The 17,396-nt window shown below is 42.5% G+C and overlaps 3 protein-coding genes across 11 annotated transcripts in view; 1 reads left to right on the top strand and 2 right to left on the bottom strand.

The window, feature by feature from the left end:
- Positions 1 to 2,229, bottom strand: part of cd276 (CD276 molecule) — a 59,894-nt gene extending 57,665 nt beyond the window's left edge. For 2 of the 5 annotated variants that reach the window (XM_081715601.1, XM_081715598.1), the window contains exon 1: positions 1,964 to 2,229. The gene's annotated coding sequence lies outside the window, so the exon portion shown is untranslated. The remainder of the gene's footprint in view (positions 1 to 1,963) is intronic. The other 3 variants (XM_035525230.2, XM_081715600.1, XM_035525229.2) reach the window with 3 other exon arrangements.
- Positions 1,294 to 10,657, top strand: ubl7b (ubiquitin-like 7b (bone marrow stromal cell-derived)). Of its 2 annotated transcripts, none has more exons than XM_081715597.1 (11): positions 1,294 to 1,367; positions 6,205 to 6,382; positions 6,493 to 6,612; positions 6,766 to 6,848; positions 7,077 to 7,161; positions 7,248 to 7,305; positions 7,715 to 7,848; positions 7,990 to 8,039; positions 9,496 to 9,672; positions 9,918 to 10,028; positions 10,394 to 10,657. In XM_081715597.1, the coding sequence occupies exons 2-11, from the start codon at positions 6,208 to 6,210 to the stop codon at positions 10,532 to 10,534; spliced, it is 1,134 nt and encodes a 377-aa protein (XP_081571723.1). In that variant the 5' UTR covers positions 1,294 to 1,367; positions 6,205 to 6,207; the 3' UTR covers positions 10,535 to 10,657. The 2 variants fall into 2 exon arrangements, with proteins under 2 accessions (XP_081571723.1, XP_026863777.1); XM_027007976.3 differs by lacking the exon at positions 1,294 to 1,367 and adding an exon at positions 5,889 to 5,993.
- A 3,549-nt stretch (positions 10,658 to 14,206) lies between these two features.
- The window catches only part of shf (Src homology 2 domain containing F), an 84,855-nt gene continuing 81,665 nt past the window's right edge, over positions 14,207 to 17,396 (bottom strand). For all 4 annotated transcript variants that reach the window (XM_027008002.3, XM_027008004.3, XM_027008003.3 and 1 more), the window contains one exon: positions 14,207 to 17,396. This exon is cut by the window's right edge and continues 667 nt beyond it. The gene's annotated coding sequence lies outside the window, so the exon portion shown is untranslated.

The following is a 17,396-nucleotide window of genomic DNA, read 5'->3' as shown; positions in this document are numbered from 1 at the left end:
ATACTAGTTAATCAATCAAACAGTAATAGAGAAAGAGTGGCTGAGCAGTGAAAATAACAAGACCAGTAGAAGGTCAGGAGTTCAGTTCACAAGACGAGATGAGACCATAAACCACACTGTAGCCTCATTAGTGCTAGACAGCATACTACTTCTCTCTGGTTTTGCTGACTCATTCATACAGAACTCAGTGTCAACAAGCACCAAGCTCATAGCCAAGTTGTTAGTCAAACTATTATTAAAGAGGGAAGAGTTGTATGAAAATATCAGTGTGACGTGTTTCGAGGGGCAAGTTCAAGTTTCCCATATGTCAGCACTATACACAATGAATCAGGCACACAGCTCGGAAGAAATTAACAAGACTCGGCTTTTGATCAGAATAAAAACGCCTCCCAAGGCCATAACCTTAGCACAGCGTACATGCTACAGCGCCGCCGTCAGCCGTCGTGGGCTCCAAACATCTCCCCCCTTTCCCCGCCTCAGCACACCTAACCTCTAAAGTGTGCTCTAAAAAATTGTAGTCGTCATCCCAGTTCAGATTCAACCGCTGCGAGACACCCAGTGGTCAGGGAAGTGGTCAGACAAGCCACCCACAGAAAAGTGGGCAAAACTTCTCAATGTTTAGAATTAGCAGTTTGAGGGCTCTTCAGTACAACTGTGTTAGGTACTGAAAGTACAATCCGTATTAAGGTCCTCTTGTGATGAAAATGTTTAGAATTAGGAGTTTCAGTCCTCTTCAGTACAACTGTGAGGTATCTGTATTAAGCTCCTCTTGGGATGAAGGGAAAAAAAAGTTAAACACACACACACACACACACACACACACACACACACACACGCACATATATATGGAAAATATATATATATCCTGAGAGAATTAAAATGTCTCCCAGCCAGTAAGAGAGTGAGTGGAAGGTGCATTGATGTAGTCTTAAGAAATTGCCTGGCCTTTGTCTTGCCTATAAAACATTTCCAGTAAAGTGCTGTATAACGCAAGCAGCATGTTTTGTCCAAGATCCTCTCTTCCACTGCAAGGTTTACGCCTTTAGTGGTTTGTGCAATTTTGAAGCCGTTTTAAATTAGAACTGGGAAAACACCTCCGAGCCATGTGATTCAGAAATGATGAGTATTCTAAATGTGGTCTCTGGACTATGCCAAGTTGCGGTCTGCGAAGATCTGGGTATTTGAAATAAACGTGTTTTGTTTGTTTATATTTTGTTGTATTTTATTCTAGCGAATTGGCCAGCATGTCTTGTTGACTGCTTCTTCCCTTGCACATGGTAACCATCCTGTTTGCGTCTGTTCCAGTGAAACGTCACCAACGGAGAAGTTGGCGATATTAACCTAACGATAGCCATCCAAATGAATGGGTAAGCTTGGGCTTAATGCTTTTGCAGGGTGGAACTGGATTTAATGACTGAGCCTGAAATATTCCAAAACTCCATTCTAATAATGGCAAATATGCTTCGCGAACATCCTACTGAACGTTAGATTAGGTTTGGCGACATGAATTCGCTGCATATCGTCCTGATCTTTTCGTTATTCTAGTATGGTTTTTGTTCATTTGGTGGTGTTTGGGCAGTTAAACTGACTTTGAAACTGTAGCTCAAACTTTTATGAGTCTAAGCAGTGGGGCTCCCAAATTTCACCAGAATCGTAGAAACGGTGGTTGGGCCTCCGGCAGTTAAAGTCTGACTAAAAATGTACACAGGTTTTTAACAGTCTAAGTTTAAGTAGCTTACTTGCCATCTGCAGTGCTGTAAATGCGAATTTGTTTTTCTCACTCATCTTTTTCATTACGTTGGACGCATTTTTCTCCAGTTACAGCTGTTATGGACAACTGTTTGTTCCACTTAGCCTACCCCCAAAATCCCTCGCTGATTCATGCCGGAACTTTCAATATAGTGTTTCAGAAGGTAAACTAATACAACTAAGAACATTCAAATATATTTTATGATCAACTTACCATACCAGTAGAACGCAATTTAGACTGAAACTAGCGACCATCCAGCAGTAATGATTTGATCAACATTAGCCTACTTTGCTTACTCCTTTTCAGCCAAGGCTACGTCTTACTCCGTAAAAAGATGAAAACGGTAATTGTTTCAGAACTTAAAGTGAATTGCTTTTGTCATTAGCTACTAATTCAAAAGAGAATCCTGTCGAGAAATGAAACCACTCCTAGATCTTTCGGTCGCTTTGTCCAACGTGATGTCATTCAATGAAAGCGCTCCAAAGCCCGACCCCCTTCTCCACCGTTTCCTCCGGTCAAGACAAATTATAGTTTTATCAATAGACTGTGGAAGACACAAACCAACTCAATGACGACTAAACTAAAGAAATCAATTCGATTAATTACAAAAGGGAAAGCTCGGAATTAAAATAAATATAATTAACAAATTATCTATCCTATGTTTTTAATATAACTGACTTGATGACTAACTTGATATGCCTTGATTTTTACTCACTCTCTCTCTCTCTCTCTCTCTCTCTCTCTCTCTCTCTCTCTCTCTCTCACACACACACACACACACACACACACACACACACACACACACACACACACACACACACACACACACTCTCTCTCACTCTCTCTCTTTTACTTACTTCTTAATATACTGAGTGTTTTACTATGGAACATTTCATCACTCATCTACTCTTTTGATACCCTGTTATTTTGACAGAAACTTTGAAATAACAATAATGGATTCAAGCCTAAAAGCTGAAGGTAGATATATTCCAGCATTCTCCTTAAAGTGCAACCCTACAATCAGGTCTTTTGATACGTATTACTGAGCAAAGAAAAAGGTCAATCCTGATGAGCTACCTACACACCAATTCAGGCTGCTGCTGAATCCGATTTGTAGAGCATTTGCCAGGCAATCACCAAACCAGCATAAAGATTTAAATGTCATTGGTCACTTAAATCTAGAACATGAAAATTCCAAGCAAATGATAGAGTATTAGAAATTCTCAGCTCTGAGCATGCCTTTCTTCATATTGTGCCCTCAGACATGCAATAATTTTTCAATGGTTAGAACATACACTCATATTTTTATAAGTTTTATGGTTGGGCAACAAAAAGTTCTGTAAATTAAGTTAGAATATGGCAGACAGCTAAGCTGGAGTGAAAATTATTCAAAACAAACAAACAAAAAGGCTAGCCAAGTTCTGGGTCTGAGGTAGGATGGCCAAAATGCCCGGGTGGGAGATCATAGAAACTTATGGATATGGTCACTTTCATAAACAGGCATCTACATGCAGCGAGCGTGAAGAAGGTGATAAAGAAACTGAGAGAGTGAGGTCTGCAGTGTTCAGAAGCAACAAGCAAAAACCCTGAGGACAAAAATGCCAGATGGGAAAAAACAGTATCAGAGACAGCGGGGAAGAGAGCCAAAAGAGAGGGGTTGTCCTGAGCGGCTTCTACTGTGTGCTCCGATGGATGAGACAAACGAAAACAAGGAGAAGAACTGATTGCGGTATGGAAGGAGAGGGAGAAATGCAGTGGTTTGTCAGTGGCAGTTTGCAGATACTGACTTGCCATCCAAAGTCCCTCTGGGATATATTAGCTTTGCAGTCTAAGAATATGTGCTACCCCCATTAGGATGCTATAAATGTCAACTCAAGGGGCAAGCTGATGCTCAGTGTAGGGGAAAGACAAAGAGAGTGATATCCAGAGGAGACAGAGGCCGGGTAGAGGGCCAGAAATATGGAGAGTGCCCTGAACCATCCATCCTGTAAAACTGTTGTAATTGTGGTGGGAGGCACAGTGCTGCTTATGTGGCCGGTCCTGTCCAACCACGAGCTTGGGAAATTCAGGGAATGAGAGCTACTAATTTCTAACTCAAATGTGGAAGCAGCTCATGGAATGCCGTATCCCTTGGAAAAGGTTTCCAAGAACACTGTGATAGAACACATCCATTTGTGTGGTGGGGACTGGAATGGCATGAGTCAAGGGGAAGACAGTCTGAAAAGTGTAGTGGATGCTGCAGGGGATCTCCTGGGACTATTGCAGAAGAACGGGATACACGACATGGCCAATAAAAGTGGTGAGGGCAGTAATGACAGGGGAATTAGGAGCCAACAAATGCACCCTGGGATTTCACAAAATAGCCATTTTTAATTGTGTGATGGCTATCCTCGTTGCTCAGTGGGATGCCGGGAGCAGTGAAAGGAAAATGGAAGAAACATTCTGAAGAAATGAACACTTCCCCAGATGTTGTGTGTATAAAAGATGAGGCTTACATGGTTATGAGAGAGAACAACGTAAGAGGACTGGGAGGAGGATATACAATCTGAATCAAAGAAAACATTGGAGTAAAATTCCTTAGGGCCTGAGAGTGAATGTCTAATGAGAGAATTATCACTGTCTAGGAGAGAAATTATGGTTATCAAGTTCTTTAACCCATAGCAATGCTCAGTCAGTGTTATACTTTAAGCAGCCCTATAGAAGGCTACTCTGATGAAGTTGTTTCTCTTATCTTTAATGCTTGTTATATGTGGTGGAGCAATGACACAATCAGAGATACTAACAAAAGGAACACTTCACTATGTGCAGAAACCTTTTCCTGGTAGTTGGATCTATAGAGAGCAACTTGTGACATGAGGAATGCGGTGCAGGGCTAGAGATTACTATTTCTCCCAAAAGTTAAGAGGAGCTCCCCTGGGCCATCAGTTTTCATGAAGCGATGGATAGGCAGAAGCAATAATGATGCTCCTTAAGTTTTACATTTTATATTTGTGGTTTGAAATTGTAGCTCTTTGCCACACCTGCATTTTGTTGGTGATTCCACTGGTATTCCGGGAACCTGCAATGACGAACATGCATGTATGAGGAACGGAGAGTGGGAGAAGTTTGAAGGATCACAGGGGGAGATCTCTGGTAGCATTTCTTAGCAGGGACCTAGTGGAACAGTGGACTACTATGGTATTGGCTTTTTATAGATCAGCAAGACAGGTTACTCCCCTCATGTCCAGTAACTGTAAGGAACAAATATATGTACCATAGAGCACATCTATGTAGCATCTATGCAGAATGTAGTACTGAGATCAGGAAGAGGGAGAAGGTTTACTGGGTGTTGGGAAAACACTTAAATTGTGAGAACTCAGTGATTTAAGGGGGGGGGGGGGGGTTAGTATTTAAAAAAAAAAAAAAAAGGGAAGAGACAGGCAAGGCAGACTTTTTGAAATTCAGTAGGAAGAGAGACTGGTATGGATGCAATGTTAAGGAATTCATATAGAACCCAATAGGTTCCCATGGTGAAAGCGGAAGGGGAACTGTCTAAATCACATGTAAGAAATGACAGTGTGTTTGGGTAGGGTTTTCACAACAATCCACAGTTCATTAAGTATTTGGAAGGAAGAAGTGAATATTTAGAAGGAATGGGAATGTCAAAAATGGTTAGTTTGAACTTATGTTAGCTATAATGGATTGGGGAAACATGGCCCCAAGGAAAGATTTGAAATGTGATTAGATGCTTACACACCTGCCTGAAGAAGCGATGGGGTTGTTTAATGAGATTTGGACTGGAGGGAATGGACTTTTCCCGCACACTGGGAATGAGCTAGTGTGCTGCCTAGTGTAAATAGGCCCATTGCATGTCTGACATATGTAAACCTAAGGATAAAACGATTAAGGGAAGGTCTACATTTAATTCCTTACTGATGCTGGCAAAAAAAAGGCTAAAAAGAATGAATGATGAAAGAAATAATGCTGGCTGGCCTTTGAGAAAACCTAGAATATTTTGTATAGCTCAGGGTAATCTGTACAATCAGATGATGGAAATTTTATTCTGAAGAAAATCTACAGAATTTCTATGTACTATGCACAGTAGCTGCTGCTTATACTCCAGCACAGTAGGTGTCAGTAATGCACATATTGTTGAGCTGCTAACTAAACTTTAGCTAAAGAAGAAACCGTCATTGTTGACAAGAGCTAATAGCTTGTTAGCCAGCTAGGTAGCAACTTTGTTCATGTGACTAATCCGGTTTAGGTGAGCATGGTTTGTTCATAAGAAAAGCATCAGTATAATGTGAGGGATACTAGTAATAAAAATGGAAAATTGCGATTAATTTGACGTAAACGATTGCTGTTAGCTGGTCACCCAGCTAGCTAGCTAGCTAACCTTTTTAACATTAAGTTTGCTAACGTTAGCTAAACAGACAAGCTAATAATCGTCTTTACAACTTTTACCTTTTGTAAAGGATATGGCAAATTCAGTTTGGCATCTGTCACTGAAACTTCACGACAGACCAAAGGCAGTGTTTCACTTCCCGGAGACAGTCCCGGGGGATGTTGAACCTGGTGGTTATCGGGTGGCGACTCTAAAGCAACTAGTCTCCGCGCAGTTACCTGACTCCCTGCCAGACCCAGAGCTAATAGGTTTGTCTTCCTTCTCCTCTCTACTCTGCAGTTTACAAGGATCAGTGTTATAGCTAAATGTTATGGAAAAAGTAACGTTGTCAAACCGAATGCTTGTGTCTGTTTTCTAGAGCTGGTGCATTGTGGGTGTAAGTTAAAAGATGACTTGACGCTAGATTCCTACGGGATAAAGTCCGGATCCACGCTGCATATCTTAAAGAAAGCGTGGCCAGAACCCGAGGTCAAGCCAGGTGAGTGGCCAGCCATTTGTCCGCTGAGCCATTGCATTAGCCCTTTGTCACGTTTTGCCGCTCGCTCAAGGACAGGAGGAACGCGGATATCGCAAACTCTGGTAGTGGTTCACAAATTAAGTCACAAATAAATGCCATGCCTTCCCCGCCCAGAACCAGTTAACAGAAGTGCCGCCGCAAGGGAGTTCCGGCTGCTGCAGGCCGCTATGCACTCCAATGCTGCCTACAGAGACGCAGTAAGTAGTGTGTTTGGTCAGAGAAACAGCGCAAAGGCTGTAACCTGTATACAAATAGTAGTCTGCATGTAGCTTGTGATGATCCTTTATACACCCTACATCTGTTCTTAAGAGTTGTCTACTGCTGACAGAGTGCCAGTGCTATAATACCATGAACTAGTAGATGTCATGAGTCAGCACAAAGCTTCTTCGATTTTGATTGGAATTTGGTTTGCCTTTGTATTCCAGGTGTTTAAGATGCTGGGCAATAAAGAGTCTCTGGATCAGATCATTGTTGCCTCACCAGGACTCAGATCTGACCCTATAGCATTAGGTAAGTGGAACATAATGTACTGGGTCTGCTGGAACGTTTTCAGTTGAAGTACAAATGCATTTCTTTTTCTTTATTTGTTTTTGTAGGTGTACTTCAAGATAAAGATCTGTTTGTGCAGTTTACAGATCCAAATCTGCTTGATGTGTAAGTCTTTCAGTTAATTACAATAATCAAAATTCTTACTGATATAAGCAATGTTTAAAGCTTACACAGAGTTTAAAGATTTGGCAGACTTAAAGAAGTCCACTCCCTCCCTTCAATCCAAACATTTCCCCACAGGCCCTCCCTCCGAGGACATGCCACGTAGGGCTTAGTATAGCATTCTGCGTGGTACGTGCACATGAAACGTAATTGACTGTTTTTAAAATCTTTGTTCTTGGCTCTGTAATCAGCAACTATCACAAAGACTTTTTCTCAGCAAATGTGAATTTGGAGAGATCTATCGGGACAGTTTATCTGAAAAATAAATTGCTTTAAAAGCATCTTTAATGATAAACACCAAAGGCTTTGGTGAAATTCTCGTCTCCCACATCTATCTCTTATTGGCTTACAGGTTGATCCGTTCTCATCCGGCATTAGTCAATGCCATCATTCTGATCCTGCACTCTGTAACGAGCAGCATGCCTGGCCAATCAAGTGCAAACTCTTCTCGCAATGCTTCTGCTAGTTCTTACAGTGAAATGCCAGGTGGGGAGACGGCTAAGTGCTAGACGCATGACAGCCTCTGTCATGGTGGTACATTCATGGCACTTGCTTTGTTAAAGAGTGCTCATTACTTTTTGTTTCACTCTGACTAAGATTTTTAGTGTTTTCTTGTTGTCTTTTCAGGAGGATTTCTGTTTGAAGGCATGTCTGATGAAGAAGAAGATTTCCAGTCTGTAAGTCAGGTTGTTTTTTGGGTGCTTTTTCAGTTATCAGCTGAATTCTTTGACTGCACTGAAATCAGTATGTTATGTATTTAGTTTAAATTCTGTACAAATACAGTACAAATTTTGTAAAAATACACTACAGATTCTGCTGTGCTGCACAATCACCATAACATTTATATACAAGATAAATAAACAACTTAGCAGTTAATAATAAATATGCTCAATGATCATTTCTACATCTGCAGTGTTGTGAAATGTATTACATATGTGGTGAGCATTATAGTATTAAAAAAGGCTAATGTAATAGGTCTCACCCAGCCTCAGTCATTTGTGATCTATACTTGTCTCTAAGTGTCTAGACAGTATCAGTGAGGAAATGTGAAAGTGAGTTAGACTTGAGGAAAAGGTAAGGAAAGAGCTTAAGTAAATATGCATTTATATTGTTACAAAAATAATACAGAATACAAGACTAACAAACCTTTTTTTCTATTTATTTAGATATTTATAAATAGGAATGAACTTAGAAATAGAAATGGACCTTTTTCAGTTTCTGTATGTTGGATTTTTACAATGTTGCCTTGCCCTTCAGTAAGTGAAAGATCTGCTCATTGACTGGCCAATAGAGAACATCCCATCTTTTGGCCTTGAACTCCATCATTGCTGTAGCATAATGTTTTAGATTGTCCTGTGCAGTGAAATGCTAGCTGGTGTGTTTTAAAGTATTTGGGTGGATTTGAGTGGCTAAGATGCGTTGGTACCCTTGGGATCTCCTCCTCCTGCTGCTGCAGTTGACAGTTAGGAGTGTTCCATTGGCAGATGTGCCTTCCCATGTTGTCAGAGGGGCGTGTTCCACTAGCAGCTTTGGCTTCGTGTGTCACCACGTGGGTGTGTTCCACTGGCCTTCATGTCACAGATGAGGATTTAGATCATGCCGTCATCCCCTAAATGCCAACCTTTCTCTTTGTTACCTGTGTTCTGCATGAGGTAGTAATGCGATGACATAGCTGGCTCTGAAAATGAGCAGCTAATCAACTAATTATGTCTGGTGCCCTAAAATGGGAAAACTGTATAAAAAGCACCAATTGCCATTTGAATCAGCTGCTTCCTGATATGCATGGACCTACACTCTAATTATAGATGATTGCCTGCTATTTAACTTCACAGTGCTAGGCACAGAACTGACACAATAAACCAAAATTGTCATTGTCCAGGTATTTATTTACATCTACAGCATTTAGCAGATATGTTGTTTAGAGCTTCGCTTTGCTGCCTCCATGGACAACATTATGGATGAGTAGGCGTACACATCAAAAGAGAGAGAGCAAAAAGTTATTTTTAACATTTTGTATCTATTTTATAACTTGTATTTTTGGTACTTTGTAACTATTTTGCAGTTGTTTGCCTATCCAAGCTCCTTAGTTGTTTAAATTGGTCTAATTCCATGCCCCTTCCTCTGTTGACCTAGGGAGGTCGCGCAGGGGCATCCAGACGCCAGCGGCTTCCAGCAGGCTCCAGGCCCATGAGCCTGGGAAACAGCGGGGCAGCGGGCCCTCGGCCCATCACCCAGAGTGAGCTAGCCACAGCCCTGGCACTGGCCAGCACGCCAGAGAGCGGCGCAGTCACACCCATTCTGGGTAGCCAAGTGAGTCCTGTAGCGCGCGCGCGCACACACACACACACACACACACACATACACATACGGGCACAAGCACCTCTCTGCACATTTTAATCATATTACCATGACATTAAACACGGATATAAACAGACATGGAATTTTTATCTTTCCTGGGTTCTCTAACTCGATATGTAGCAATTATTTAAGTCAACGCAGCAGTTCATATGCAACCTCTGCACATGCGTCGTCTTCTCTTTTCTCTGTCTGTGCAGGATGTCTCCTCTGGTGGCTCATCAGTGGCGGCAGGGACCCCTGTCACTTCCAATCTGTTGAGCCAGGCACTACAACAGGCGCTGCAGGCCTCGGGGGTGGCCTCACTCCAGGTGACGCACATACAGCCATGTCGTGCTAAAACTCCCCCTGTTGAGCCAGTGCTGGCCCCTGTGCTGGCCCCTTTCTTTAATTCCTTCAGAACAGGGACACTGAGCCGGGTTTGGTTTCTCCAAAAGCATCATAACACAAAGATTATATTTAATCCATCTGGTGGTGCGAGTATTACACTGAACGCTCTCCTTCTCATTTAAGAGGGTCTTTACACTATGATGGGAGATGGGCCCCTTGTGGCCTTTTACACACAATTATACACCATTCACTGAACGGTGGTTATCTGCAGTGACTTGAGTTATCTGACCTGACAGTTCTCTTCAGTTCATCAGATTTGACTGTAGTCTCTCCTCCTGTCCTATAGGGACGCTGGCAAACACAGATGCAGCAGCTGAGAGACATGGGCATCCGGAATGAAGAGCTGGCCGTACGTGCTCTCCAAGCTACGGATGGAGACTTACAGGCAGCCCTGGAGCTGATCTTTGCTGGAGGAGGAGGGCTCTGAGGAATGTGAAGTCCTCAGCTTCAATGAACTGTTAACTTGCAAACCAAGAACTTTGAATATTTCCATGATTTCTTTTTTTTCTTTTTCAGCTTTGTAAACTTAATAAACAAATAATCAGAAATATATATTCATGTGCGAATTGCTTGTTAGTAGTAAAACACTTCTAATTGTAATTCCCGAACATTAACACCAGATGGCAGTATGTTGCCATTTAAGGGACACAATGGGTATCTGGGGTGGAGGTCTGCTGACAAACAAAATACGATTTTATTTGGTTTGAGGCTTTCTCTGCACAGTTTTAACTGCTGCTGTAAAAGTAAATCAGACATGCAGTTCAAGTGGAAACGCCGTGTTCATGTACATTGTATTCCTAGAGCCAGATATATAACTGCATTTGAACGCACCACCTAAAATACAGCCTTAAAAGTGAAGGTAATGCAACTTTTTTATTTTTTATTTTTTTAAACTGAAGGAAGCTAGTACAAACAGGTAATTGTCAATTGTGTTAACTATTTGTCTTCCACGCATTTTACGACCAGCAAATAAGGGACTATTTGAAGGCCATTTTGCCTTTTGTGTTTTGTTTTTTTTTTGTTTGTTTTTTCTTTCATTCTTTTTTACATTTTTTTTTACAGAGGGCAGCTGAAGGAGAGAAAGCCTCTCAGAGCACCCTAATTGCCCCACTCAGCTTTGTGGCATTGGCAGTGGGCTAAATGAGCATGCTTAATCAGATCCCCACTTTTGTCCCGGCCCAGTGCCCAAACACAGCTGCCTGCCTCCGATTTATACACATTCACACACCTGCAAGCAATTTCCTGTTTCCAGTAGCACTACCTCCTAAGGTGGGGGTTTAGGTTGGCTTGTCTGCCACCCAGAGCAATCAAGCAAAATTACGTGAGACTAAATGGCTATAAGGGTTGAATATAACCACATTAAGTTAATGTGACAATTGGTAAAGGACGAATGCCCCAAGATATTATTTATATGCAGTAACGAAAACAGCAACAAAAGTTTGTTTTTTTCCCTCCAAAAATACAATGTGTAATATAGTAAGCTAATCACAGAGTAGACAGACCACTGATTCTGACCTTCATTACAAGGTTTTTTTTTTTGTTGTTTTCAGGTACACAAACCTTCAACTGTATACATCATATTAATGAACTCTCATGTGCTTTGGCTGATATTACTGCTGCTGCAGTGGTTGCTTCTCCACTGCAGAGTGATGTTCAGAGGACATGCACAGAGCCATCCTCTCACCTGCCCATCCTTAACACTCTGCCATGGTCACCAAGGGCATTGCCAGGGCTACACTGGCTACTCTTTGGCGAATACAAAAATGAACCAGGAGAGAGCAGGAAGACGCAACTTCTGCAAACACCACACATTCCAAGGGTTCTAGAGTCAGAGGGGTCAGATGGAAGGCACGCGTGCCCTCCTCGCGTCCCAGCGGAGAGATGACCACACCGTGCCAGCTGTGCGCTGGGCAGAGAGGCGAGAAAGAGGAAATTACAGAATGCATCTTCCAGCGGAAAGGAAGCCTCCCCCCACTTTTTATTCCTGGCTGTTATCCAGTTGACACTTAAGTCCACTTGATCTTACTGTGTCTCGTAGTTATGAACTGTATTCAAGCAGGAGAGGGGAGTCATTTACTACTATGCATAATCTTGTAGTGTGTACATGGGTACTGAGAGAGGGTCCATTTGTTAGCTCTTTGTCCTTCACTGTTCACAGAACAGGCATTCTACAGGGCAGAATCAATCTGTGACTTCCCTGTACTGTACCTGGGCCAGTTTACAGAGCCAAAAAATAATAATTCAAGGCAATTGTGCTAAAACGCTCCAGTACAGATGGCTGACTGGTTTAGATCTCTTTGCTTTACTTGACCTTTTAAAGAATGAAGAATCTTCAGTAATCAGGCAGCTTCAGGGACTGCACGGTAATGAGGGGGCTCTATCGTCCATCTGTGCCTTGACACGGACAGAATCGGTAGGAGAAAGTGCTCTGGTTTTAGTCTACCGCCATAAGGCAGTGTGTGTGCTATTAGCGTCAGGTTGACTCCCTGAAATTGCTTTCAACTGGACGTGACCAGGTTGCAGAGAATAGGGGAGGAGATAGAGGAAGGGAGAGAGAAGTAGAAAGAAGGAGAGAGAGAGAAAGAGAGAGAGAGAGAAAGAGAGAGAGACTGTTTCATCCTCAGGTGGATATATTTCTTTTTCATGCCTGGCTTTTTGGGGGATTTTTTTTATTGGTCCTCAAAGAAGACTTTGAAGAGCTTAGGTGTTTCGTGGCTAAACCAGCATGACTGATGTCTTCTGTGCTGCCAATATGACCGTGGTGCGGACGCTCGTATGGCCTCCAGCAGTGGGAGGAGACCACCGCAAATCCAGTGTAGTTGCCTGTTTATTATTGACTAGACGAGGCTGTAAAAGATAACACCCGCTATTGTAAACAAGCAGAAATGTAGTAATTCCACAGATGACATGATGGCAGCACTGAACAATGAATTTACAGTTATACCCCAGGAAAGACTGCACATGATAAATATACTTAAGACAAGGTCACTTACACAATAATTAACCACTGAAATACGGAACATATGCTTTCTTGTGGCCTATTGAAACCCATTTTCCTTGTTCTTTAGTAACAAAGAATGAATAACACTTATAGAACATACATACATTGAGATTCTTCATGAACTGAACATTGTCAATGAGCAAACATGACCAAAGATTTAAACAACAGATGAGGTCTTGTTCATCCGGTCGGAGAATAAACCTTACGGAGATGGCAGCCTCTCCTGACAGTGGATGCACACAGCAAGGTGGAGCACTCTGCCAGACTGGAGTGTCTCAAACACAGTGGTGACTGAATTAAAGTAGAGAAGCATCTAGCACAGCACAAACTAATGAAATGTCACTCTAGAGCTATTACCCCTGAGTCCAGGCAGCTGAGCACACACACACACACACACACACACACACACGCGCGCGCACACGCACGAATGCACACACATACGCACACACACACATGTGCACGCACGCGCATACGCACACACACACATGCACAGACAAGCGTGCACACACACATATACACGCACTCATAAACATACACACATGCACGCACACTGTTCAGTGTCAGTGACTGAACAAGAGAGGTTAAGAGTACATGTTCTAGACATTCAGAGTGCATCTTCTAAATGCCAAAGTAACCAGTATACCCATCAGTCTTGTTTGAGCAGACCTACCTGTTCATACTGTCACAGGCTACGTGTTCTCTGTGTAGCTTGTATAAATTAATTGAGGTAAATTATTCAAAACCTGCATTCAGAAAGGGTCCTTTTCCTCTCACTGTAATGGAAGGTCACAAAGGGCTGTGGGAGCTTTTCATCCCCTCTCATAATCTTTATGCTGCCTTCATAGCCTGCTGCTCAAACGTAGCGAAATGTTCAAGTCACTTATATTACTATCCAACGTACAATGAGATTTGAGAAGAAGAAAGGCACGTGGACGACCTTGATGGGCTTGGTTGACGTACGGAACTGACGTGCGAATCAAATTCTGATGGGCACAGAGTAAACAGAACTGCGACCTCTCGTTCCATTCAGATGTGACTGGTCTTTGTTTGGAAGAATAACACTGAGAAAAAGAGCACATAAGACAAAACTCAGTTCAGTTAGACTCATAAACTCTGCTTTATTTCTTTGAACCTCAGCTCCTCCAAATCCCCATCCAATACATTCAGTATATACACCTGGCCAAGAGACACTGTACAGATTTATTCTAGTAGTGCTTACACAGGAGGAAACTTACACTGACACACAACTGACTAAGCTCAAACGTACAGCGATGAAGGTGGGGCAACAGTGTTAAGTGCATGTGCGCAGATATGCACACGCCTGCCCACAGCCAGGCGCCGCACACACACGCACGCACACGAACACGCAAGCGCAAGCGCGCACACACACGTGCGTGAATAGAAAAGCAAACTAAAACCAGAATAGAGTGAAGCTTCAGTGCAACACACACACACACACACACACACACACACACACACACACACACACACAAACACACACACCTGAAGAACACTTGTAGACACAGAAAGAGATACCACAGCAGATGCCAAAAGACATTGAGCAGACAGCAGGAGCTTTAAGCGAATTCCTCCTGAGCTTTGCATGCTTCTCTCATCCTCTCCTCATTCCCTGTGCCCTCTGCTCCACAAACCTCTCCTCCTCTCTTCTCCTCCTCCACCACACCTCTTCTCTTTCATTGTCTTTTCCCCGCCTCCTTCTCCTCACCTGACTGATTATCACTATTCCTTATATTGCGTTTGGATCAGATTGACCTTTGCCCCTTCCCTGCACTATGCCACAGCTTCAAATCCAGCCTCGGACCAAATACAACCCCCACCTCTCCCCTGCCTTCCGCCATCTGTCTACCCATAATTCCTTTACAAACCTCTGCTCCATCAGATACCTGAACATGCCTGTTTCATTCCTAAAAAAAATGACAAAAAACAAACAAACAAACAAAAAATAAAACATGTACAGCAGCAACTTCACATCAGATGAGAAATGTTTGTGTAAATATATCCTCCTGTTAATATGCGTTCAGTACCTGTCTCAACAACGGCACACACTACTGGCCAGGCATCCTGCCTCTGGTTCACATAAAAACGTCAACTCTCTCCGCTCCGTATCAACACAACAGTACTTCAGACTGGTAGCAAAGACACACAGTTGCTTTATTAAAGTCTGTGTTCATCATTGCTCACTGACAAGCAAACAACTTCATCTGACTTGCCTTTCTGCCCCGCCTCCCCCTGCCTCTCTGTTGGCAACAGCACAAATGCACTTCCAGGAAACACACACATGGACCTATTTGATGCTGGCCCCCTTTCCTCGAGGCAGACAGGTCAGCCCATACCGCTGCAGCAGGATCAGGAGGGCTGGCTGCCGTTCAGTAAGAGATCGCCATAAGCAGCCAGTCAAGCAAGACGGTTCGCTGACAAATGTTCAAGTGTCACAATGCAAAGATATAAGCCTTACATACGTTCTCTGACAATGCCACAATTAAGGAGCTATATGTATGAAAATCACATGGTTCACAACATGGGCTTGAAATTTCAGCTAGTGCCTTTCATCTCAGCTCCTTGACATTTTAAGGCGCAGAAGGCTTAACTTTACTAACAATAAAGATGATGAGAAAGCCTTGTCTCCAGTCTCAGCTACCAAGAGGTTAACGATCAAGAAACAAAGGCAGAAACACAGGCAAAGCCGTTGCATAATCTGACTATATATCTGTACCACTATCAAGCTGAACATCGTCTCTAACACTCATGCACGAGACCTCACAGGCAGTGGGAAGGGGGACCAGGCTAGCAGGCAGGAGTCTGCTCTCGACCTGAACACCTCACCCCGAAGCCTTTGTGTGGTGTGCCGCCACACACTTGGTCTCCAGGTCAGTACACTGGGCCATTAGTAAGCACACACACTGTAAGATGAAGCAGCATTTGAAGCACACACACACACACACACACACACACACACACACACACCCAAGCACCATAGTTTCTAGTTCCCTTCTTACTCACACACACACATACATGCACACACGCATGGCGCAAAGAACAGAGAGAACATAAAATGGGTGTCAGTCACTATGTCTGGGAGTAAAACACACGTTATAATAAGCATCATTACTCCTTGATAAATTACAGTCACAGAACATTCACTGAAAGCAGAACTTTTTGGAAAATCAGTTTGACATACTGGACTGATTTGCTTTTCACCATGCATTTACGTAAAGACATGAACCGAACGCATGTCACAGGCATCACATACTAGCACGGGGTGACTTTACATACAAATAGCATCATAAAACAATCTCTAGAGAGCACACAACCACTTTTGATTGAGTTTAGGCAAGAAGAACTATTCCTAAACCGAAGATACAATTTTGTGGAAATTGATGAGAGGAAGGGGGAGCAGGATCAATATCTGCAATCTTATTGTACCTTATTGATCGGCTGATGGGTGAATTCAATTTATTTTCTGAGGTAGACAATACAGACATATTTCATTCTCCCTTGTCAAGAGCGTTCTAAGATGGGGGATTGAATGCAAAGTGGCTCAGTTTTATCAAGCTACTAAAAGGTCCTTTTTTCACATGGTGGTTGAGCCACAAGGCAATTCACTCTTCTGTTCACTTTTCTATAAGACATCTTGGGTCAAATATGTATGACATTATTTACATTTTCAGCTTAGTCCAAGTGCTTCTAATTGGTGGAGAAGGTCCTTGGACTGCTCAAAACTCACTTGCATGGTTTACAAAGTTTCCACATTCTCAATTATAATAGAGGAGAATTTTCATTCTAAGCTAGAAAGGTGATGTGTCCTTGTTCTAAGGATTAAGCAACACTTTCTAAACACCTGCTAATTATGCCTGAATAAGATAAACAATCACCTTTTCAGTAAAAATACCTTTCATGATATCCTCCATTATTGCCACCTCAATTCTCATTACACTGTTGTACACAATAATATCTTCTCAGTAGGTCCAATAGATTTGTGGCAGATGTGTTCTTGGGTGTCAGTCATTTGTGGGCACCAGAGATTTATTAGTTTTATGAAGACTGAATACCTAATGAATGGAAGAAAGTTGGCAGCCTAGATGGAGCCTAGTACTCCAAAGGCTTCACTAGTGATATACAGCATTACAAAACACTTATGTCATCCCGGAGTTTCCAAAAGGCCTATTAGTTCATCCACAACTAATGGTTTGTATGATTTATTACAGTGTGCATGATGGAAGAAGAAAGGACAGCCAATGAGGCTAAAGTGTTGGGCGCAGGTGTAAGG

This window comes from Electrophorus electricus, chromosome 6 (genome assembly GCF_041902795.1).
Source record: "Electrophorus electricus isolate QZ-2024a chromosome 6, ASM4190279v1, whole genome shotgun sequence".
In the NCBI taxonomy this organism is placed as follows: domain Eukaryota; kingdom Metazoa; phylum Chordata; class Actinopteri; order Gymnotiformes; family Gymnotidae; genus Electrophorus; species Electrophorus electricus.
Note: the sequence above shows the minus strand (reverse complement) of the source record. Positions and strands in the feature narration are given on the sequence as shown.

Bases quoted from the DNA above. Each gene is read 5' to 3' on its own strand.
- ubl7b (XM_081715597.1), top strand. From the start codon at position 6,208: ATGGCAAATTCAGTTTGGCATCTGTCACTGAAACTTCACGACAGACCA. The intron at 7,162-7,247 runs GTAAGTGGAACA...TTGTTTTTGTAG, and splicing joins ATCTGACCCTATAGCATTAG to GTGTACTTCAAGATAAAGAT. The intron at 7,849-7,989 runs GTGGGGAGACGG...TTGTCTTTTCAG, and splicing joins TTCTTACAGTGAAATGCCAG to GAGGATTTCTGTTTGAAGGC.